This window comes from Aquila chrysaetos, chromosome 23 (assembly GCF_900496995.4).
Source record: "Aquila chrysaetos chrysaetos chromosome 23, bAquChr1.4, whole genome shotgun sequence".
Classification (NCBI taxonomy): domain Eukaryota; kingdom Metazoa; phylum Chordata; class Aves; order Accipitriformes; family Accipitridae; genus Aquila; species Aquila chrysaetos.
Genome location: NC_044026.1, coordinates 19,732,321 through 19,755,287, shown reverse-complemented (window position 1 = coordinate 19,755,287; position 22,967 = coordinate 19,732,321). Strand labels below are relative to the sequence as shown.

At 40.9% G+C, this 22,967-nt stretch overlaps 2 protein-coding genes across 4 annotated transcripts in view; both read left to right on the top strand.

Annotated features, from left to right (window-relative positions):
• Positions 1-1,086, top strand: part of VEGFD (vascular endothelial growth factor D) — a 31,767-nt gene extending 30,681 nt beyond the window's left edge. The window contains exon 7 of the mRNA XM_029999255.1: positions 424-1,086. Coding sequence (XP_029855115.1) covers positions 424-550 — 127 coding nt within the window. The 3' untranslated portion in view covers positions 551-1,086. The remainder of the gene's footprint in view (positions 1-423) is intronic.
• An 8,519-nt stretch (positions 1,087-9,605) lies between these two features.
• On the top strand, positions 9,606-19,239 carry PIGA (phosphatidylinositol glycan anchor biosynthesis class A). 3 transcript variants are annotated; one of them, XM_041119524.1, is made up of 6 exons: positions 9,606-9,806; positions 10,304-10,736; positions 11,301-11,433; positions 12,660-12,792; positions 14,210-14,416; positions 16,138-19,239. In XM_041119524.1, exons 1-6 carry the CDS (start codon positions 9,750-9,752, stop codon positions 16,396-16,398), a joined length of 1,224 nt encoding a protein of 407 aa, XP_040975458.1. In that variant the 5' UTR covers positions 9,606-9,749; the 3' UTR covers positions 16,399-19,239. The 3 variants fall into 3 exon arrangements, with proteins under 3 accessions (XP_040975458.1, XP_029855045.1, XP_029855044.1); XM_029999185.2 differs by having other exon boundaries at positions 9,760-9,806; positions 10,071-10,736; XM_029999184.2 differs by lacking the exon at positions 9,606-9,806 and having other exon boundaries at positions 9,845-10,736.
• Positions 19,240-22,967: the final 3,728 nt, after the last annotated feature.

Sequence of the window (22,967 nt, the reverse complement as noted above, 5' to 3'; positions counted from 1 at the left end):
AATCTGCAGAGCTGAAAGTGAGCATGAGAGATTTGGTCATTTATGTGTTTCAGACAGGTGGGAGGGGATCAATGCAATCAGTTGTTTGTGTGAGTTTGGCTTCTAGAAGTTACTATAATCTCGACACAGGACTTCTATGCCAGACTTTCATGCCCAATATTCCTGGAGGACCAAAGCTGAAGCATCGGGTGGGCTAAGGTACTTTGCAGAATTTGAGGGCAGCACTATGCAGTGCTGACACTCTGGGCTTCACTGCTCTCAAGAAACGAAAGCATTACTTAGGTCGTGACTGTCGACAAGTGGACAACAGCAAGACATGTTGCTGTAGACAAGAACTGTGATGAAAGCTGAGGAATGTGACAGTAAAGAATTATCATATTACAATACTGCTCTCTTTTTGCTTTTTTCTCCTTTATCAAACAGCTGTGAGGACAGATGTCCATCACAACCCAGAACGTGCCCAACTGCAAAACCAATGTGTTCCAGGCATTGTCGTTGTCCGAAGGAGAAGAGAGGATCTCATGGGTCCCAAAGCAAAGAAACTCCTTGACTGAGCTTCCCCTATTCTCCAAAAATCCACTGCTTTGCAAAGTAGCTGTCACTGACTTTCAAACAATAGTAAACACGAACATCTTCCACATTAATAGCAGAAGAATGAATCCAGTCTGCATTTATTTATTAGAGTAATCACTAACTGCAGGTGAATCCTCTGGGACACTGATAATTGCTCTCTAAGAGGTAACAACAACCAATGAATTGCTGGCTGTGTGGAAGAAAGAGCGGAAAGAGCCTGTTCGATGTTATGGAAGATGAAGCTGGTATATTGGTAACAGAGTCACAGTCACCAGCCAGTGTTTCAGAAATTGAGACTGGGTAATCTTAGCCTCTGAATCCTTAGCTAATGCAGCTCCTGGGTGAAACTTTCTTCAGAAATTCAGTGTACAGGATTTGGCTTCTAATAGGTTCAGCACTGAGTTATTTGATCTACTGTCCAGCTTTGATTATCATTTTGAGTTTATTGTACAACTACTGTCAGATGTGCCATATTTAATTGTATATAAGAAAATAAATACATCAGTTATTCGAGTGGTTTTGATTTTTCTCTGTTATTTTAAAACTCTGCCCAACAAAAAGAAAATAAGCAAAAACCCAAAGCCATCTCAAGCACAGCCTTCTTATGTTTGTCCCACTGGGACTGGCTTCTGCCCAAACCCAGGTCAAAACAAGGTCACTTGATCCAATAGTTTCAGTAGAGAAGAATCATTTTTCCCACGTCTGCCTGACAGCCATGTGTGATTTATTTATTTGTTCCTGGTGTAGTGTGTTAATGTCCCTAAGGGGATAACAGCCACACTAGTACTAACTCTTCAGTGATTTTTTGGAAAGGGATGGTTCACTAAAAGATGGTTTTCCTTTTAGCTTACCATGCTATGAAAATATCTCCTTTGCACTGAAATTCCTTTCACCAGTGCGAGGCCTGAGTAACAGTGTCTTAATGAAATCAAATACAAGGACAGCATTATTTTCTGAGCCACTGAAGTCTGGACCGAGCCAGTCCAGAGAAAATACTGTGAGCAATAATCCTGAACTGGAAGTGATAGTCTCGATGACTGAATCATTTTTTTTCCCCTTTGCTGAAGTCTCCAATTCTATACTGGACTGTGAATGAAGGGAATAGAGCAAATGAAACAACTGCTACAGAGATGGAAAGCTTGACACAACACAGGGAATAGAAAATGGCTTTTTGATGTGCATCTCAGATTTTTTTATATTTATATAGGGAAAAAATAGATTGCTTTAAAATAAAATTAGAGCCAAATCCTGTAAGATTGATTGAATCGTTGGGCAAAGCACCAAACAATTTAATGTGTCTTTTGTCCGAGTAAGGCATTTAGGATTCGCCCCTGGACGACTGCTCCAGGCACTTCCTAAGTTCCTCCGACCGAGGAACACGGTCTGACCCGTGAGCGTACTGGGTGGAGGCCCCGCTGTAGGGTCGCCCACCAGTCTGTGCTGGGCTCGCCTGCCGAGGGCTTTCCTCCGGAGCGAAGGACGCGTGCAACGAGCAAGCGCTCCACGTGGGCAAGAAGGGGAGCGTGACCCCGCTGCAAAGGCAGGTGGACCACCTTGGCAGCCGCAGAACTCTCACATTTCCCTCGCTCCTCTGAGAGGCTCTGCATTCAGACACGTGTACGGGGGGGGGTGAAGCCCCTGAGCTATACAAGGGTCCGTAAAAGGCACAAACCGCCCCATCGCTTCTTGCCCAGCTCAGTCGGGGGCACCCCGACCTCGTGGCTGGATTGCCGATAAAGGCTACACCACCAGCACCTTCCTCAGAAAGCCAGGGAGCTGCAGAGGCAAACCAGACACTGAACTGGTGGCACCAGAAGCACATGGAGTAAAAATACGCCGTTGTGCGAAACTACGGCAGTATTTGTACAGCTAAATTCTGTGGAAAGAGTTTAAGCTTTCACATTTCCTAGCTTTTCTTAAATTGAAGTTTAGAAACTGGAACCCTGTATTAATTATGCCTGAGTCTCGTCAGTGTTGACCTGTAGAGGCTTCCTCAGTTTTCTGCCCTGACCTGTGAGTATATTAACTTTTTTTACAAAACAGAACTGCTCCAACCTGAGAGACAAATAAGCCTGCTTCAACTCCAGAAGGCTCTCAGGTAAAGCAGTCACTGCAGGGGCTGAAACCATGTTCAAAAGCTTTTCTTCGTGAGGCAGAGAGGGATTTGAACGTGAGCAACCTAACCCCCAGGAGAGTGCAGTAGCCATTGGGATACCCGGGCTAGGAAGGGACCATCACTGACTACCACCGTGAACCCTGCTCTGAGGTTTTCACACCTTCGTGGACCCCTGGAAAACAGACCTGTGCCTGGAGGTCTACCTCAGGACTGAAGATCCCAGTGGGAAGGAGTGAGATGTTGCCATGTCCACGGCCTAAACCTCTGGGTGAACTTAACCCTTAACCTCACTGACGCTGTGGCACACCCCTAAAATCTCTACTTGGAAAACCAGGACTAAAAGGAGGCTCTGGGTGGAGATGGAAACACAGATAATTGGGATTTGATGAGGATTTAGAAAAACTCATAATGTTATTTTATTTGTGAAATTCTGGATTCTTCAATCCATTTAAAAATATTCAACAAACTTTAAAATAGAAATGCTTTATGTTATCTTTCATATCGATACGTCAGAATTTAATAACAGAGTTTTAATATAACAATTCAGAAGACTTAAATGAAGTATGTAAAATTCGTAGCAGATCTGTTTTTTGACTGGTGTCATTAGCTCTTAACCTATGACTAAATGACCTTCTCAGGGGGAAGGTTATTGAGCAGAGAAATGTTCTCTTTGAAGTCTGAAATGCCTTTTATTACTGTGTTCAGCGTGACTTGTTTTTTAAGCATATGGACATGATTTACAGATTTCATAGCCAGAATAATAATGCTAAAACTTCCTCTTATGGTGTGTCTTAATTTTTATATAGTGAGGAAGATCTTTAATGTGATATTTGCATTATTGCCTCTACATATTCATGTGTATAATAGGAATGAGAATACTTAAATAATAATTGTCAATTCTAAATAAAAACGCATGAAGTGTCTAAAACCACCAGGTTTTATGAGTAGCTAGCTTTCACTTGCATATGCTTTTTGAAGGGAAGGGGCAAGGGAAAAGACTGAATGAGAATAATAGCGAAATATGCACACTGCATTTGAAAGGGTCAGGAAATTTTATCTACTTGCAAAAAATGTACTTGACTTCTAGAAGGACAGAGGTATGTGTGATCTTAAAAAATGCCGGTGACACTGAAGAAATTCAAGCAAATCTTGAAAGTACTGCTATCATTTACTTCGAAAGCCGTCGTATGTCATGTACTGTGACATTGCTTATAGCAAGCATTATTCATAGGAAGGTTGACAGACCATATATAAATCCTGTCATACTCATGTACATTGCAAACATATAAATCTATATGTATCCTTTGGCCATCAACTCCAGCTGACACTTAAGGTCCCTTCCTGTTTTCCAGGCAAAAAAAAATGTGAATCTGCTTGGGTTTTTTTTTTTTTTTCTTTGTTTTCTTGTACCACTGTAAGCTAGGAGTTATGCTATTTAAATCAAGAGTTATTTTGCTTTACAGTAGTGTAAAAAAAGGAAAGGGAAACCTTGAAAACCCCAAACAAAATTTGTGGAAGCTCCTTCAGCTGCCAGTTTCCTTTGTATTTTCTAAATAACTGATAAAAGTGTTTGAACTTTAAAATATCAAAGAGGTTGTCACCTTCTAATTTTGGACTCCTGGAGTGAATTCGTCTCTCTGGAACTACAAGGTGGTTACCAGGACAAGTGAATCTATGTTCTCATTTATTACAGTCTACATTAAAAAACAAACAAGTCAGGGGTTACAAATGATGTACTGCCATTCATTTTATTTCTGTCAGACTCCTACATCAGCAGTTACTCAAAAACTTCAATAAAAACTTTTCACTCGGGGGAAAAAGTCTGTTTTAAACTAAGTTAAAAGGAAATTTGCCAATAAAGCAAAATGAGTACATAAAAGGATGCTGTCAGGGCTTGGTCTGTATTTTGACTTCTATGCCATTAACACTCTGCTTTGTTTCCACTTCTGTCATACTTTACAATACTACTCAGTGTGAAAGGTCCTCCCAGGTTAAGAGCATTGAGGATCCATGACTTAGTGTGAACTGCTTCATTTCTTAAACATCAAAAACTACCTTTAAAATGTTTATGGATGAATAATCAATGATTTAATTCTAGTCTGCATTAGTAGATGCTATATATTTAAAAATATAACAGTGGTTATATAAAAAATACCCAGTTATTGAGTATGATTACAAATTAAGCATCAAGAAAAGAAGGTAACAAAATAGGAAACATTCCACCTAGTCTTCTGCCCCACTTGTTTTGCTAAGTGGTATTTTTAATTGGTGAAGACTGTATCTCTAATAGGTGGCTTAGTATCACAGGTCCAGCTGACATAGTAATGCAAGATACCCAGACTAACACATCAGTTTCTGTTAGGTGACTCATTGGCAAAGCATTTATCCAAAACTGGATCCCGCTGCCTATGCAAACTCATGTGCCTCCTTTGCTTTTCTTTTTTTCTTGGGAAAGTGATTCTTGCTCCCTATGAATGGGCTAACTGTTCAGTATTGTGTTTGAACACTCAAATATGGTTGCACAGTGGTTATTTAGCTTCACTCCTCCAGTTCAAATGATGAAACACAAGGAAAAGCTCAACATTTTCACAAAAACTATGCAACAATTTTTTTCAATGTTGTCTCCAAAATAAACTGCAATATTTTCCTGTAGCTCAGTTATGAAGGCATATCATGAAAATGCCTTCGAAGTCATCCGGTCTCTCTGATCTGCCATTTTCCTGTGCATCCCATTTTAAAACTACCCACAGCTCACTCCTGAATTTTTCATAGGTAATAATGCCTATGCCTCTCTACCTGTCCCCTAGAGGTCAATCACCTTATCACCTTGCTCTGCTCCACATTAATTAAATTAAACTCAGAGCACTAGTTTCCAACCTGCACAAAGCTGGAAATCTGTGGCTTCCGTTTCAAACCTCAAGAAGGGTTTGCGTGCCTGGAAGCCTCTCTGAGTCTTGCCAATTCTAACAGTCAAATAAAAAATACTGCTTCCTCTGTGGACCTTATCTTGTTTTTATCTTTAGATATTCAAGGCTACAATAACACTATCAACTTAAAGAAACCCTTGTTTCATTTCATGGATTTTAAAGTATAATTACAATGAATTATTCTTGCTTTACAGTTTAAGTCTGGATATAAACTATCAAAATATTGGATAGCTCATGCTTAGTTTTTATAAGAAACTCAGTTTTCTTTTAATTCAAACTATAGAAAGCAGGCAGGTACTACACTAATGAATATCATGAACAAAGAGAACAGCGCTGATAATGTTCTGGAGCATACTTGTGGTAGGAGCATTAGTAGCAGGAAATAACACATACCAGGTGCAGGTTCTTCAGCTTTACACTGAGAACATTTTGTATCACCCCCAGGACGAACACGTTTTAAGTTTCCAACAGCTCCATCTGCTGTTGTCACTGCACCTTTTTTTTTCCTCCGCTAAGAAGTCCTTAACACTTGTTTAACTTTCAGTTAAACCCATTTTGTTAGCATTTTAATACTGAAACCCATCTGAGAATTCTGGCACTTAAGTTTGTATTGACTCTATGACATAAATTCCCAGGATTTTTTAAGAGTTCATCAAGTACAGTCTTAAAGGTACAAACAGAAGACCTCTAAGGCCTTCCCTTCTAATGCAGCTGATGCATGAATGCCAAAGCACTTTGATGTGGCCTCAGGGCTGCAGAAACAGAGATTTAGATCTGCAACTAAACAGACAGTAAAATCTAGTAAAGCTGAGAAAAAGTAAAACCAAGTCTAGTCTGGTCAACAGGCTGAGGCTTCATAATAACTGATACGAGATCTGTGTGTTACTGTATCTCATTTGATCCAGATCAGATACAGGCAGAATTGCATTTCTGTCAAATTAGTCAGATGACTTGTTAGAGCTGATGCTGGTGGCATGCTGGCTGCAGGACGGATATCCCTTAGGTCTGCCAGTACAGAGGTAACCAGTCCTTCTGACGGATTTCAAATGTCAGGGAGAGCACAGCCATCACTTTGCATTATGTACCCAGGAATGTCTTCTGCCCCATTTGGCGAGCCCTTAAGCTGGATCACTGACTCGGCTGAGAAGGCAGAAGACAGCCAGCACCCAGGTTTTGTTTGTGACGACTTCTCCTGCTAGGGACCAGGAAGGACTCGGAGACCAGGCGCTTGTAAATAAATGCATTAATTTAATACACCAGCTTATTACACACAGCAAAGCCACTTCACCAAATAGTGATAGTTTTTGCTCCAGACAGGCATGCAATAGAAGAAACATTATCCACCAGGCTGAGGACAGAGTAGCAAATTCAGCCTGAGAGGAGGCTGAGAGGGAGCTGATCGAGCACAGTACCCAGCAGAAAGTTTTCCAGCATTTTCAAGAACACCACAGTGTTCTCATGAGGCAAGACGGCATCTGCTACCAGAACAAAGCCACAGGAGTCTCTTTAAGTGTCGTCCATCTTCTCTCTCCATTAACTCGATTTATGAGGGTGCTTTAGGGACCATTCAAGGACCAGGCTTGGAAGCAATAATTACTTTGCTGTCACTGGTTTAACATCTTTACTCTCTACTTTACATATCCCACGGTCTCACTCTGACCTTGTACGTGCTCTAAATGAGGGAGTGAATGCATTGAGTTCAGGCATTTAGAAAGGAAGAAAATTTGATTCTCTCTTCAGGTGTTGTTCCCTTCACAATGGCTTCACCTCAGATCAGGGCAGGACAGACTGGATCTGCCCAGGATCAGTGACAATTTTATGAATAAACAACAGAACACCACAGCCAGCAAAAAGTGTGTGGTACTCCATCCTTGTGAACCAGCCACGGACAGAAAATTTAGCAGCACCTTTGCCAGCTTCGCAGTGGCAAAGACTCCTTTCCTTTCCATTACGCTCTTTCCTAGGCTCCTTGGTAGACAAATTTTTCAAGGTCGTTTGAACGTGACAATGGGAGGAGGCTGCTGATATAGGAGGATTGAGCTGGACCACCGACAGGTATGACATTAAGCACAACTAGACACACTTAATGAAGAACACAGATGTCAGGCCACCACAGCTAACATGCCGGGCCAAAGGCAGGAAGGCTCGGCCACAATACTTTTCCTGACCTCCTTCAGAAAGACGTTCAGAGCCTATGGCCAGCTGCTGCAAAAGTGCCAAGTCCCCTCCAAAGTTCAGATAAACATAGAGGGACAAAAAATCACAACTGCTGTGGCATAAAAAGAGGTTTCTGACATTAAGTGGATCTGTCCTGCAGAAGGTTTTGTGGGTCGGTGCCAGTATTCTAGATTTGCACAGTGGCTGGTCAGCATCAGCTTACGGAACATGTCAAATCCCCCTTCTTTCGCTGAAGAGAGAGGCTGCTATGTTGTACACCAGTTACGGTTTCTCTTTGGATTTTTTAAGCTTGCATACCTAGAATTACAACTTCTCTAGACAGCACACAAGAAGAACTAGTCTAAAAAGAAAAAGTCATTTTCCAAACAGTTAAAACCGTAAGCATGGTTTTTCTGACAGCTAAAACTGGAGGGACTAGTACAGCTTGATTCTTCAGGGCAGCCTGGCACCAAGGGAGGTCACCACTGTCATTTACCAGGGATTTACCAGGATTACCACATCATGGGGTGCTGCAGCTGAGAACCTCCAAGTGCTTTCCTCCTTCTCCTGGCACTACTTTTTTTTTTTTCCTAGATGTAATTTAAGGCAACTGCTTTACACCCAGGCTGCGGTTTCTTCTGAGAACTAGGATCCCTGTGGCCCCCTGGTTCCTGGTCTTTTCTTCTTCCACAGCAGCATACGTGCTGCTGCAGGTGAGAAGCCTCCCCCCTTCTGGCCTCATACTCAGCTTCTCATCCTGAAATTCAGGTTCTTGCCACCCCACCCCGGAGGAGCACCTGATGATGAAGTCAGATTTGCCAATACCGGTCTCACCTTTCTGAACACGAGAAAAATTCAAACAACGAGCAATGTTTTTTCTTATTCAGCACACTAACGTCTTTCACGCTTTTCAGTCCCCAGAACAAAGTGCCTGATGTCCTCCTTGGTCCTTCCCGGGATCAGCCCCTCCACACCACGTCTGTCCAAGCCTCAGCCTAACCAGGAATCCAGCCAGCACTGCCGTCTTGGTCAGCTTGTACGGCCGCTCGCCACACACGTATTTGCATAGGAGTGACGACAGAACCAAATCTGACAAAATTTGTATCAGAAATCTTGGCCAGAAGTAGCTGCCGAACATAATTTGGGGAACCTATAGGAGGGGCAAGAACAACCCTAGCCCGGCGAGGCAACATCTTTCTTGGCAATCGAATGGAGCCGGGCCGGCGCTGAGCTGCTGGCGGCAGACTGCAAAGCTCCTTGAGAAAACCAGAAATCAGCCACGGGTGCCAGCCTGGGGCGTCAGAGCACAACTGACACAACCCAGCCGCCTTCCTCAGAGTGGGCTGTGAAAATCACGGTATTTTTATTTTCAATTAGAGAGAGCAACCTTCCAGCACTGGTGGCAAAAGGCCTGAGAACATTTCTAGAGTTCCAGCTCTGGAACAGCACACCGCAAAAGGGGCAGGGCAAAGCCTTTGGAGTTTTCAGGCAATTTTATCGCTTTACAGCGCGCAGCTCGCTTTTTTCAGCCCTTTGGACCGTGCTTTTTTTTTTTTTTTTTTTTTTGCGTACAAGTTTTTTGGTTTGGTTTTGCGGGATTTTTTTTTTTTTTTTTTTGACAGCGACCAGCCGAGTCTGGTTCCCCACCACAGCAAAGGCAAACTGCAGGCGAGCGGCCACCGCGCTGCCCTGGCGCCCGGGAGCCGGGCCGGCCCCCCGGCAGCGGGCCAGCCGCCATGCCCGCCGCCACACCCGCCTCTCCTCCACAGCCCGCCGCGCCATGGGACCCGCCCCGCTCCCGCCACCGCTCACGATTGGCCGCTTCTTTTCCCGCGTGACGCATTCGCCGGGCGGCCATTGGCTGCGGCGCCGCCGCGACAGGCCGGAGGGCGGGAACGCCCCGCTGCGTGACGAGAGAGGTGGGAGGGGGGAATAGTCGCTCGGTTGCCGCGGTGACCGGGCGGCCGTGCCCGGAAATGGGTCGGGCGCCGGGAAGCGCCGGGAAGCGCCGGGGGAGCGCCGGCGGCCGGCAGGTACGTCCACAGACGCGCGGACGCACGCGTCCCCCGCCGTCCCCCCCCCCGCCCTCCAACTCCTTCGAGGCGTCCGCCGGTTGCCGGGGTGATCGCCATTTTAAAGGGCCCGCCGCCGGGTGCGCCTCGCCGGCGCTGCCGGGGACCCGCGGCGCGGCCTGCGCGGGAGGGATGGCCGGGCCCGGCGGTGAGGGGGCCGGGGGTCTTGGCGGAGCGGCCGCCGCCGCCGGCGAGTGATGGCGCCTTGTGGTTCCCCCCCGGCAGGAGCGGGGCCCGGGATGGCGGCCGGGGGCCCGGCGAGGGTGTCCCACAGCGTCTGCATGGTGTCGGACTTCTTCTACCCCAACATGGGCGGCGTGGAGAGCCACGTGTACCAGCTGTCGCAGTGCCTCATCGAGCGAGGCCACAAGGTCCTGGTGGTCACCCACGCCTACGGCCGCCGGAAAGGCGTCCGCTACCTCACCAACGGGCTGAAGGTCTACTACTTGCCCCTGAAGGTCATGTACAACCAGTCGACGGCGACGACGCTCTTCCACAGCCTGCCCTTGCTCAGGGACATCTTCGTGAGGGAGAGGGTCACCGTCGTCCACGCCCACAGCTCCTTCTCCGCCATGGCCCACGACGCCCTCTTCCACGCCAAGACCATGGGGCTGCGGACGGTGTTCACGGACCACTCCCTCTTCGGGTTCGCGGATGTCAGCTCGGTGCTCACCAACAAGCTGCTGACGGTGTCCCTGTGCGACACGAACCACATCATCTGCGTCTCCTACACGAGCAAGGAGAACACGGTGCTGCGAGCGGCCTTGGACCCGCGGATCGTCTCCGTCATCCCCAACGCTGTTGATCCCACCGACTTCACCCCAGACCCGTCGAAGAGGGACGACGGTACAATAACAATCGTTGTTGTCAGCAGGCTCGTTTACAGAAAAGGTAACGGGGGGTGAAATGTAACTTTAGCTTCGTTTGGTTTGTTTTTCTTTAGGATACGGTAAGAAGGGCCTTGGTTAGGTACCACTGGCGCTGTGGTATGGGTTGGATTTTAGGCGGGAGCTGTAAGGTGGTGGTTCTGAACTTTTGCATCTGTGCGTTTGGGAAGAAGAAATGTACGTTTTGGTTTGCACATGTTGGGTTCAGCGGTGCATTGCTTTTGTAATACTGAAGATATTGAAATTTTTTAAATGGAAGGTTTGGCTTATATTGGGGATATGATTTAGGCCCTAATCCATGTATTCTGTTAGAAATGTTTTAACTGTTTTTTTTTTTTTTTTATTTATTCAAGCAACAGCACCTTAAGTGAGCCCCCCCCCCCCCATTTGTCTCCTGGTAGATCACAAGTTGTCTTTTTTCACAATTTTGTGTTCAGCAGTGTAACTGTCTTCAAGAGACTTTTTTTTTTTTTTCCTTCTCTTGAATAGAGTTATAGCAGTAGGCTACATCATGGTAAGTTCTAAAATCAAATACAATAATGGTTTCCCCTAACTTTTCTACTCTTAGGTATAGATTTGCTTAGTGGTATAATTCCTGAGCTCTGTCAGAAATATCCAGAGTTACATTTCTTAGTTGGAGGAGAAGGACCAAAACGAATCATACTGGAAGAAGTCCGGGAAAGATACCAGCTACATGACAGGTTTGTTCCATGCATGCCTATGACCCTTCAATGTACTTTAGGGGTGGGGAAGACAACAGCAACATCCTTTCTGCCTGACAACCCGCCCCCCCCCCCCCCCCCCCCAAAAAAAAACCACCCCCCCCCAAAAAACCCAAACAAACAAACAAAAACTTAAGGCTGGAGAAGATGAAAACTATTGAAAGCAAGGCAAATAGACCAGACACTAACTGAAGACTTACGGAGTTGGACTGTGATCCTGCAACTTAATTCATAGAAGTCAACCCTGTGTGAACCTTCAATTGAGTCGGAGAAAAGCTGACTTAGACATAAATTTATCATATTCCTCTCTGAAGCCCTGATGCTTGGATCGCATATTGCCATATGGCATAAGGTGTTAGACAGCTAGTTCGTGTCACTGCTGCTTGTGAGGATGACTGCTAGTAATTTATTTTATTATTTCAGTATGAAACTCTTCAGGGTAGTGCTTATCTAGTATGTGTTCTTGTGGTACTACGAACATGTTCCCTGGTGCTACTGTGTTACCGAAATGTTTCTGTGATGCATACACATTTGTGTATTTCTTTGGGGTTTTCTTGTTGTTCAAAGACAGTTTTATGTGGCAAGGACAAGCTTCTTAATTTTCCATTTCCTTTTCTCTGTTTTCTGTTGCCCATTCTGTACTTCAGTCAGTGATTCTGCTGATAAAACTGTTTGTTAGTATTGTTCTTATTTTGCCCTTTTCTGTGTCCCAGTATCTCTTCAAAATAATACCTCCTGATCATTGTGTCCTAGATACTTTTTTTTTTTCCCCCTCAGACTGAGATTGATCAGACCTCACATTGAAAATTCACATAATAGGTCTAATCAAAAAGGATGACAAGTCTTAATTATTAACTACGTGAAGCCATGTTCTCTTAGAGAACTGGAAAGCTCAGTAGCAATGTTTTGAAGACAGTTGCCAGTAAAACAAACAGAGCAACTTCTTCCCCCAACTTTATTTTCAGAAGTTTCTTTTAGTGTGAAAATCAGCAGCACTCTTCTATTTCTTCATTGCTGGAAAAATTTAGAGAAAACGGAACAAAGGTGTCTGTGTTTCTTCTCTCACTATATAACTGTGATCCATTGGCACATTTTTCAGAATGTGTAACACCATACTGTATTATTACAGTCCAAATCTAGTGTTTATCTCTTTTCTTTCTTTCTTTCTTTCTTTCTTTTGTCTTTTCTTTTTTTCTTATATGCAGGGTACGTCTCCTAGGAGCCTTGGAACACCAGGATGTTAGAAATGTTCTAGTCCAGGGGCACATTTTTCTCAACACTTCCCTCACTGAGGCCTTTTGTATGGCAATTGTGGAAGCAGCAAGCTGTGGTTTACAGGTAAAAAAACCCCCAAAAATCTCAACTATCTAGAATGCATGTATCCATTTTAAACAAAGTTCATGATTACATACTATGTGTTTGTAACATTTGATTTCATCTGAGGCTCTGTCTTTACAAAGGTGAGCAAATATTATCCCCATTTACAGATCACCTGGAAGCTGAGACAGAAGGGTTAACCGAAACTGCTTAAGCTCCCAGAAGAAACTTGTGCAGAATTGGGAATAACATGTAGATCTGCTAACTCTCAGTTCTCTGAACTAACCAGACTGCCTCTCCAAAATGCTATTTTGTATGTACTGCTTTACAGAGTTTCGGGGTAGTTGATGTTCATGAAGGTTTACTTTGACACTGCTTTAAGAGAAGCTGCAGAAAAACAGCTCATGAGCATGGGTGACTGGTCAGTCAGGCATATTGAATTATCAGACTACACCATTGTACTAGAACTGTTTTCTTCCTGCACCAAGAACTGACATTTGTTTTATTATATTAATTGAAAATGTATTTGCCTTGCCGTGTAGGGATTCAAGATAAGAGTTGGAGAGAGAAAAACCAGTAAAAGCCCTTTCTGGCTAATTTACAACTCGGACTGACAACTCAAAGAAAGTTAAATCAACAGCCATAAAGATCTTAGATTTTCACATTAAAATATAAAGAAACTTTTTTAAAAAGACAGACAGATAAGAGTGTCTAATATACAAGAAGTATAGAAAATGTGAGGGACTTCTTTTATTTTTTTTTTTTTTTTTTTCTCCAGTATCCTTTGACAGTAGTTACTACCTAGTTGTGGTCATTATTCCCCTGTTATCTGTTTTGCTCTCTAGAGGTGAGGAAGTTCTGCAGTTTTCTTGTTGTTGCCTGCTGCTTAGAGATGATTGTGTAATGTGAGTCTTAGTAGTTCCTGATTTCCCTTTAAAAATAATAATTCAGATTTAAAATTACTGAACTTCTGAAGAAACTCTTGTAAACGTTCAGTAGCCTAGAAAGCATAAACTGAAGGCAGATGTGGTAAAACTGTCCTCCCCAAGTAGAGGTAATCGTTTTCGTGAGAGGCTATGGAGAGAAAGTCCAAAATCTGGTTACACATATTTAGTCGTGTACTATGACAAACAACTTTAGGAATGATGTCTCATAAACTGCTCATTAGACCAAGTCTTCTGTTTTATCATGCTACCAAAGAATCATTCTAAACGTTGTTAAAGGTAATCTGCTATGCTATGTCTTTTCTAGGGCCTAGACCTTTAGTTTGCATACAGGTAAAATTCCCAAAGCATTGCCTTCATGGCAACCACTCCTTTTAAATTTTTTTTTTTTCCTATTCTTCTTAAGTGCTGTATCTAAACGGTGTAATAGCAGTGTCATCGCTCGATTTTATTGTTATGCAGCATACATGCTATTTCTTTTGTTTCTTTCAAAGGTGGTGAGTACAAAAGTTGGTGGGATTCCTGAGGTGCTTCCAGAAAATCTCATTATTTTATGTGAACCTTCCGTGAAATCTTTGTGTGATGGATTAGAAAAAGCTATTGCCCAGCTCAGATCAGGAACACTACCATCTCCAGAAACTGTTCATAATAAAGTGAAGACATTTTATACGTGGAGGAATGTAGCAGAGAGAACTGAGAAAGTATGTATAACCACTTCTTTTAAATTCTCTTAAAGTACATTTCTGAAACAGCTGCTTCTTTGAAACATTACTATGTACATTCTTTATGTAATCTTTCAGTGTAATTTTTCAGTGTGTTTCCTTTCAAAAATACATGGTTTAAAAAGGTTCAGACAATACTTCCCCCCTGCCCTGAATATATCCCTAGGTAGGTGGGTTTTTTCCTATTTGCATTTTTTTTCTATGCCCTAACTGCTGATAAATATTCCGAAGAACAGCCTAGATCTTTAGTTACATTTCTACTTACATATTTTTTCCAGTCTTCACATTAAGTAACTTTTCTGGCATAACTGGAAAACATGCTGTATGAGATGTATGAAAAGGAGAAGGCAGAGTTCATGAGGAAGTTTTGTCTGTCACCTGCTAACAAGTGGTTTAAAATTATGAGAGGTAGTTTAATGCCAGTAGGCTGAACATAGTTGAATTTACATAATTTATTTTCATTACATCCATAGCTTATCACACCTTTGAAATAGTATTTCACAATTAGAACTGCACTTCAGCATAAAAACTCTGCTGTTAGTGAAGAATGTTTACTGCAATAGTGTGATAAATGCCTGTGGAGATCTGTCACTTCTGATTTCAGCCCCTGTGTTTTAGTAACGAGAGTAGCTGAATCACATGCCAGTTAATTACTTTGTAGTGTACTGAGATATACATCTCTTATAAGTCTCCTTGAAGTATCATGTACAACCAGTTTATTTTATTGTTTTCAAGTACTGTCAGTACAATTCATTTTATGATTTTGAAACTGCAAGCGGCATTTCAATTGCAAAGTTTTTATAGATGTTAGTCTAGATTTCAGTTTTCCTTATAGCCCTTCCTTATAAGAAAAAAACAAAACAACAAAAGCTCTGTGAGGAAAATGTTAGTATAATTGGAAGAAGTCTGCATGGAAATTATGTTATACAAAAGGCAGTTGTTTTGTTAGCTTATTGTGAATTTACCCATAGGATGAAGTCTGTAATATTCTCTAGGAAAAAACTCTGTATCCTTTAAGCCTTTTTTCAGTTGTGTCTAGTGGGTATTTATGTTTCTGTTCTATGAAACACAGGACTGTATATTTTTTAATTATTTTTTTTAGTGGTTGCGGTTAATATGTATATTAAGTCACGAGTAGCATGTATTTGCTTTTCATGTTCATTGAATTTGAAGAATTTTACTAAGAATTACTAGTGTTTCTTTAAATAAAAATCAGTGTACTATTATGATTTGCTTAATTGTTCAAGCACAGAGATTTGGAAGATTGCCAACTCATCTATGCATTCATCCATCTTTGTGTTGAAAATCTAGTAATTGCATGTTCAGATTCTTTTCCTGTGACTGATGTGAATATGAGATTAGAACCCATTCAATTAATTAAAAAATCCCAACCCTCTCTATATAATATTACATGAGCGACAAATGATGCAGTCTTCCTATTTAATGAAATACTCTTGAGGTCTGTCAAAAAAATAGAACGTTTCTTTTCCTTTTTCTCCTTAAATAAATAAATGAAATTTCTAGAACAGTACTCATAAATCAACATCTAAAATCTGCAAAGCTTTTTTGGGGGGTAATATTTGTGCCATCTAGTAGTTAGGAATAATTTATTTTGCACACTGACAACAAAGTACTGCCTGATTTTTGAGGTAGAAGCAACATAGTTTTAAGATCTTACTTTCTGTCTCTTCTCCATTTAGGTGTATGACAGGGTGGCAAATGAAGTGGTTTTACCAATGGATGAGCGACTTGACAGGCTGATGTCTCACTGTGGCCCAGTGACTGGGTATATTTTTGCTCTTTTTGCTGTTCTGAACTTCCTTTTCTTGGCCTTTCTGAGGTGGATGACTCCAGATTCCATTATTGATGTTGCAATAGATGCCACAGGACCTAAAGGTGCATGGACTAAGCAGTGTTTTGGGGGGAAAAAAGGAGTTAAAGAAGAACTTCCAAGCTCCTAAAATGCTCAAATGGAGAGGAAAGAACACGTCAGTCACTAAAAGTTTTAATGCTTGCTGATAGAGACATTAGTCTTAAAATTCTTCAGTTTCTTTCTGAAGTTCTTGGAAAGAAACTTGGTTAAATGTGCTACCTCAATTTAGGATGATGTTTTAATTTAGTTTTGGATTCATGCAGATTTATGGAGATCTCTTTTGCACTTAAAGCTGGGAGGAGAACATGGGTTTTTATATGTGTCAAAAGCCTTTGAGACAAAAATACAAGATTTTTCTCGACAACTTGAATATTACAGAAAGTGACTGTAAACTTTAGTGGTATTTGGGAAAGCAGAATACAAAAATTACTAGCTTACAGTAGTCCCTGCTAATTCCTGATATTTACTGTGATTATTATTTTGAGACCTGTTTAAAAATACTTAATTAAAAACCTAGCAAAACACACCTTTTCTCATCTAAAATGAAAATGGCACTTGAAATTAGTCATGAAGTCCATTACCATGGAAGTTTCAGAGACTTAGTTCTAGCAGTTGTGTCCCAGTGACAGTGTTTTGCCTGCATAGCGTTATTATTTTGAAGTTCTCTCCTAGTCAAAACTGGATCATCCTGTTGCTAAGTCAAAACTCCATAATGAATTTTTGGTATTTTCAGAGGTGCTAAATTTGTCCTGTTCACTTACATGTGTGAAAGTGATATAAAGCTTATAGCAGTTTTTTTACAGTACTTAGGTGAAGAAATTATATTATTTAGAGATAATATAGCCTTCAGAAACAGCTCAGGCCTGAAAACTCCTCCAACAGACTATGCCAAAGTGTGAAGTAACGTGTGTGCGCGTGCACGCGTGAGAGAGAAACCTGTGAAGGGCTTGGCAAGCACCATTGTGCTTGCTCGCTCTGTCTCCCTTCTCTGCCCCCCGCCCCCCCCGCTTTTTCTTTTTTTTTTTTTTACCTTCCCCTTAGTTATGACCAAAATGGCATTTCAGTCCATCTCTGGGAGGGACAGACAGTGCTTAGTATGCGTGACTTCACCTAGACCACATCAGAGACACTGCAAGTGAAATCTTGGGAAGGTATCCTTTAAAGGGAAATAACCGATAGGTATGCCTTTCATGGAGAGGAAAGAAAATAAAAAGAAGTGGCTCCTTGCATCTGTTAGTAGTCCTGAGTAACGTATACCTGGGCCAAAAGGCAGCACAACTTACCAATGTGCGAGGAGGCATTTATCTCATTCCTGTCACCCACCTCTAAACCCCGCCCCTGCCTAATGCACTGGGTTAATTTCTTTCTCAAGCATCACTAAAGACTAAAAATCTTATGATTTTATGACTGAGTATTATGTAGTGTTGGACACTGTATTAATATTAAAACTGTGCAATATGAAAATACTGTTCCCAAACCCTTGAAGGGCAGTATTTAAAACACAACTTCTGTCAATATCATCTTGTTTGTGTACAGACATAGTTACCCTAACATCTGATTTTTTATAATTTCACTGAACATATTTTCATGAAACACAGAAAGGTAATGTGAAATAAATGCCATATACAAAGTCTATTTTCTTTTACTAGAATTTTTAGCCTTTGATATGTAATATACAATATGCATTGTATTGGAATTTGAATTTTTCAAACTCTACATTAAAAGTGGAGGTCAGCTAAAATGGTGCCACACAATGGCTAAGTGGGTGGAATTAACGTAATGTTTTACTTTTCAAAGTTACTTTTTCTTTTTTCCAAACACTCAAGTTTATAACAACTTTAAAAAAAAATACTGATTATCATTCCAGGGAAAAGTTTTATATATATTTTTTTAATAATATTTTGTTGATTCTTGTTTATTTCTTTTTGGTTTCCTGCAACATCTAGAAACACAAATCAAATTCTCAACAGGATTGTAAGAATTTATTCAAAATAACTTCTCTTTTCTCTTGTGGAACATGGTTTACTTATGAATAATATAACAAAACCTTGTTATAATCTTGTTTACAAGACAAATTTACAGTTTATCTAAAACTTTATTTACCTTTCCATAAAGAATGGATATTTTTCATTAATATCTGGTGGTTGGAGTTCTTATGAGAAAGATGATTATTAAAAACCATTCTGCACAAGCTGCCACAAAAATTTAATCCATAACTGGTTTAACTACACATATGCTGTTTCTCAAGTAATGCAGCTTGTATTACGCATAACTCTTTGCGGGACTGGTTCACTTACTGGTCTTGTGCAGTGGAGTAAGGGCTGATGTCACTGAATCATTTAGTTTTAAAAAGCATCAGTGGGTGAAATGGAAAAGTTTAAATAAAATAATCACAATAATAAAAGAACAGACATACGAGTATATTTAGAAATGAATAAAATAACTATTTAAAAAATCTAAAATGTTTCAGTTGTGCTTGCAGGTAACACTTGATCATTGTGAAATACTAGGGAAATGTTACCAAAGAGAGAGCGATACTGAGTAATGTCTTGCACAGAGCAGAGCCTCCAGTGTGGAGGAGGAGGGAACACTCCCAAACCTTTTGTATAGAAGGTCCCGCCTTTCATAGGAGGGACTATTCATCTGCAATGAAATTCCATCCCGCAGGCACAAGGAGCAATTGTGTTTCCAATACATTATATGCAGACACTGTGAGTTAAGGTATAGACGGCATCTTGATAACTGAAAATTGTATGTTAAACCAGAGCAAGTATCAAGTAAAGTATGAATGTAAGATTCATCTTTCAGATTGTGTTTTTGTGGATGTAGATAGATCTGTAAGAAGGTAAATACACTGTAATGTACTTATTTTTGTGGTCAATTTTTTCTGCATCTTTTTAAAATAAAGTTATTTTTTCTCCTTTTCATACTTATTTCTCTTCACTAGTCCTTGTTTTCATACATGCTTAGGCTTATAAATAAATAATTGTAAAAGCACATCTTTTTTGATGCTCCAGTAAAATACAGACTTCATGTGAATAGATACAAGAACAATCAGTCTCAAAAGAAAATGGTTTTACAAACTTTTTTATATTAAAAAATATTTAAATATTTTTAATGTTTGATTTGCTATCATTAAGCTACTCTCATCATATTTGCTGTACATCTTTTATGACACTCAGTAGTATCTTGACTTCCACAGTTTTTCCTAATTATTTTTTGACGTAGTCAGATGATAAAAGGTGGATATTTTTTGTTAAGGGAATAAAACTAAAGGCAAGATGCGGTTATACATCTGAATTTACATTTGTACTGAAATTGAGCATTTTTCTTGTAAACTTAAGAGATTGGATTATTTTCAGATTCTGACTTGCTTCAACACTGGCATAACTCTGGAGATTATATTTGTGCGGGATTCATTGAACTTTAACCATGCACAAGCTGGCTGTCTAGCACGTGCTAGTTCTTTTAGCTGGTTGTTTAAGCAGGAGGGACTGATGGGACGCGGGTCGAGAAGGAGTCATCCCCTTGCTAGCACAGGTGTTGGGGGCAGATGGGGGAAATTAACTGCCTGCTGGAATTTGCCGTCTTCCCGCCCAGGCAGCAGCAGGAGTTTCGATAACCAGACCTTACGTGGTGCGACGGGCGGCGGATAGGTGAGATGAATCCCACATCTGCTTGTTTGAGAGCAACCAGGGAGTTGCTATGTACGCCCCTTTCTAAAAGCAGGAGTGCTGTAAGTGTGCTGACCTAAGGATGCAAATGAGGCAAGGCTTGTATGGGAACTAGCGTCATTTATTAGGTCACACTGATAGAAAAGAAAGAGGTAGGCTCACCGTACGTCTTTGTCCTGATCTCTTCCCTGCGGGATAAAGGGTTTCTGTCTCCTCTTTTTTCCCCGTTGTCTTATTTTGATTGAACGTATTTGAAATTCAAACTCTCAACTACATACATTAGAAATATACTGCTGTAATTCAAAGAGTATCTGGGATAAGAATAGACTGATATCTCTTTTAATTTCTTTGAGAAGAGGATCCCTCTAATCTTTTATTTCCTTGCCAAATTCTTCAGGTCACGTCTGACATTTCTCACTGTTAGCTAAAGTTAAGGTGAACCGTGATGAAAATGAGTTGTCTTCTAAGCTGGACTGCCTTTTCTTTTGTGCTTATTCCTTGCACGTTTGTAAACTAAGGGTATGTAAACATTAGCTTTCCAGTTCTTTGGAGGATCTAGCTAAACTACGTCTATTCATTCACCATCTCATGACAATTTTTTTGAAGGATTAATATATTTTCTGGGTATTTTGATTTGACAATTTAGTAATTACTTTAGCTGAAAGCTAGAGTGATTCATGGAGTAGTTTGGGCAGCTTGCAAAAGTTCTCAATAAGGCATGTTTTTTCTACGGAGGGCTGACTTGTTCACTCCCGTCTATCTATGGAGTTGCAAAATCCATCTAATTCAACTCATAGCAATGTTGCCCAAAACAGCTAGGGAGGAAAGATGAGATTCCTGTTTCTGTGTTGTCATTGCTCTTCCATTGTGTTATGTCTGTTCTCGTGCCTACACTATGTTGCTCACCTCTATTTAGTTTCAGAAATAACAGACGTTTCTGAGTGTTCACACCAGGTCTTGCTACGGCTTACCTGACTACCATCTTCACAGGTAATAATACTTCCCACCATGCTGTTCAGCCATCTTCCCACTGATGACTTTTTTAACCCGCTGGAGTAATTTTCCTAGTGTTCTTGTACACTAAGAGTGGATTAACAGATTACATGAGCTTTTCTCAGATGACTCCATTTAACTAAAAAACTTCAGTTGTCTTGTTCTGAAGCCACAGGGTGATTTTGCTACTACACAAATGGAGCTTGTCCTTCTGGAAGAGTCATGTTCCTGTGACTGCTTCCAAGTGGTCAAACTTCCTCATGGTTTTTTTAGACCACTTGGAGAGTTCTTCAGTATCATTGGAATTTCACCTTCCTTTAGGGATAAGAGAATTTCAGTGGAAATCACCTGATCTCTAGTTTCTTGTATTTTTCTGAGGGTTGTGGACTTGTACAATTCTACCTACTACCTGGCAGGCTGATTGTGAAAGAAGATCAGTGGATCTCCTTTGCCACCAAAAGTCTGGTTTCTAGTCTTTCTCTTAAAAGGTGCTGTTCTTTCTTGCTTACATCCTATTGAGTGCCAGTTTTGTAGATCCTACATGAGAAAGATTTCTCCGTCATTTAGACTGACCTTTTCTTTGTAATGATCTTAATTTTTTTCTGTTTGTTCTTTTTCTCTGCATCGTATCTTCTGTTATTTATGCCTTTTGCTATTCCTCTGGCTTAGGAGGAGTGTTTTCATTATCTTGTGTTTTTCTAGGGCTAACTGATCATCCTTTTTTTGGTCCACTTTTGTTTGCTAATTTGTCCTTTTTGTTTCCCAGTGGAGCAAACTTAACTGCTTTTCTCTGATTCCTTAACTGAACTTCTCTTGCCATGTAATCCGTGTCTTCAGCTGTCTTGTCCTGTGGCAAACAGTATTGAAGTGACTAAAAGTAGGCAATTTTCCTCTTTTGGATTCATAGGCATTACAGGTTCTACAGGTATATTACTGTGGAAGGAAAGGTATACGTAATATTTATGTCAGGTGTTAAGTTATTGGTAAAAATGTAATATCTTGGTTTAATTCAAAATTTTAGAAAAACTGCTTCACTTGAAAAATGAAAAAATAGCTTGGGGTGGTTTCTTCAGTCTGTCCACATGTATTTTATATAGCATTCTAGTGCATCTCAGAGGGCAGAGTACTGAAGACAGCAAGGTACTAAACCAGCTGTATTGCTACAAAGCAAAACAAATTGCATCTAAAATGTCCTGAGAAACAATTTGCCGTAAAATTTCCTTCTGCATATCCACCATCTCCTTTGGATCTCTAAGAGAGGAGAGTCATTCTGCTCTTTCCCTTGACAGGTCTGTAAATTGAAGGGTAAGAGAACCTGGGCATGGAGGGGATTCAAAGAAAGAAAGAAATCTCCCTCCTGCTGTGCATATAGGAAAATAGGAATTAAGAGAAGTTTAAATGAAAAGGAGATGGGGTATTCTACATAGATTCAATTAATTACATGCAGAAAAAATACTCTGTTCTCTATGGAAGCCATGGGCCTTCAGAAAGAAAAAAGGGCAGTTAAAGAATGGGTGCATCTTCTTCAGTTTCAAATATTACACCTTTGAATCAATGATGGATAATGTAAAAATATTTCCATTCTTTCAAAACAGTAAGATGCTGTTTGCAAGAGATATTAATAGACACCATTCTTTATCCCTGAGTGATGGAAAATACCAGTGTGTTGTCATGTGTTTCTGATTACACACTTTCAAGGTATTTTTTTCCTCCTAGAACAACTTTAACTTCTTAGCCTTGGCTTTGAAAATATGTGGTTTTATTTCAGTTTCTTTCATGATAATGCTTTTCTTTGATATGCTTGCCTTTGTTCTGTATCTGAGTACCAGCAAGGCCTGTTACCAAGACGGGAGAGACGGAAAAGTATTCTTTTTGCAGTATCTCTGAACAATTTCTGCAACTTTACCTATGCAGCCTTTGTAAATGAAACTGCTACATCAAAGAAGGAATATAATGTGGATGTATAGGCTTTCAGGTGGTATGGACATCA

Bases quoted from the DNA above. Each gene is read 5' to 3' on its own strand.
- PIGA (XM_029999184.2), top strand. From the start codon at position 10,043: ATGGCGCCTTGTGGTTCCCCCCCGGCAGGAGCGGGGCCCGGGATGGCG. The intron at 11,434-12,659 runs GTTTGTTCCATG...TCTTATATGCAG, and splicing joins AGATACCAGCTACATGACAG to GGTACGTCTCCTAGGAGCCT. The intron at 12,793-14,209 runs GTAAAAAAACCC...TTTCTTTCAAAG, and splicing joins CAGCAAGCTGTGGTTTACAG to GTGGTGAGTACAAAAGTTGG.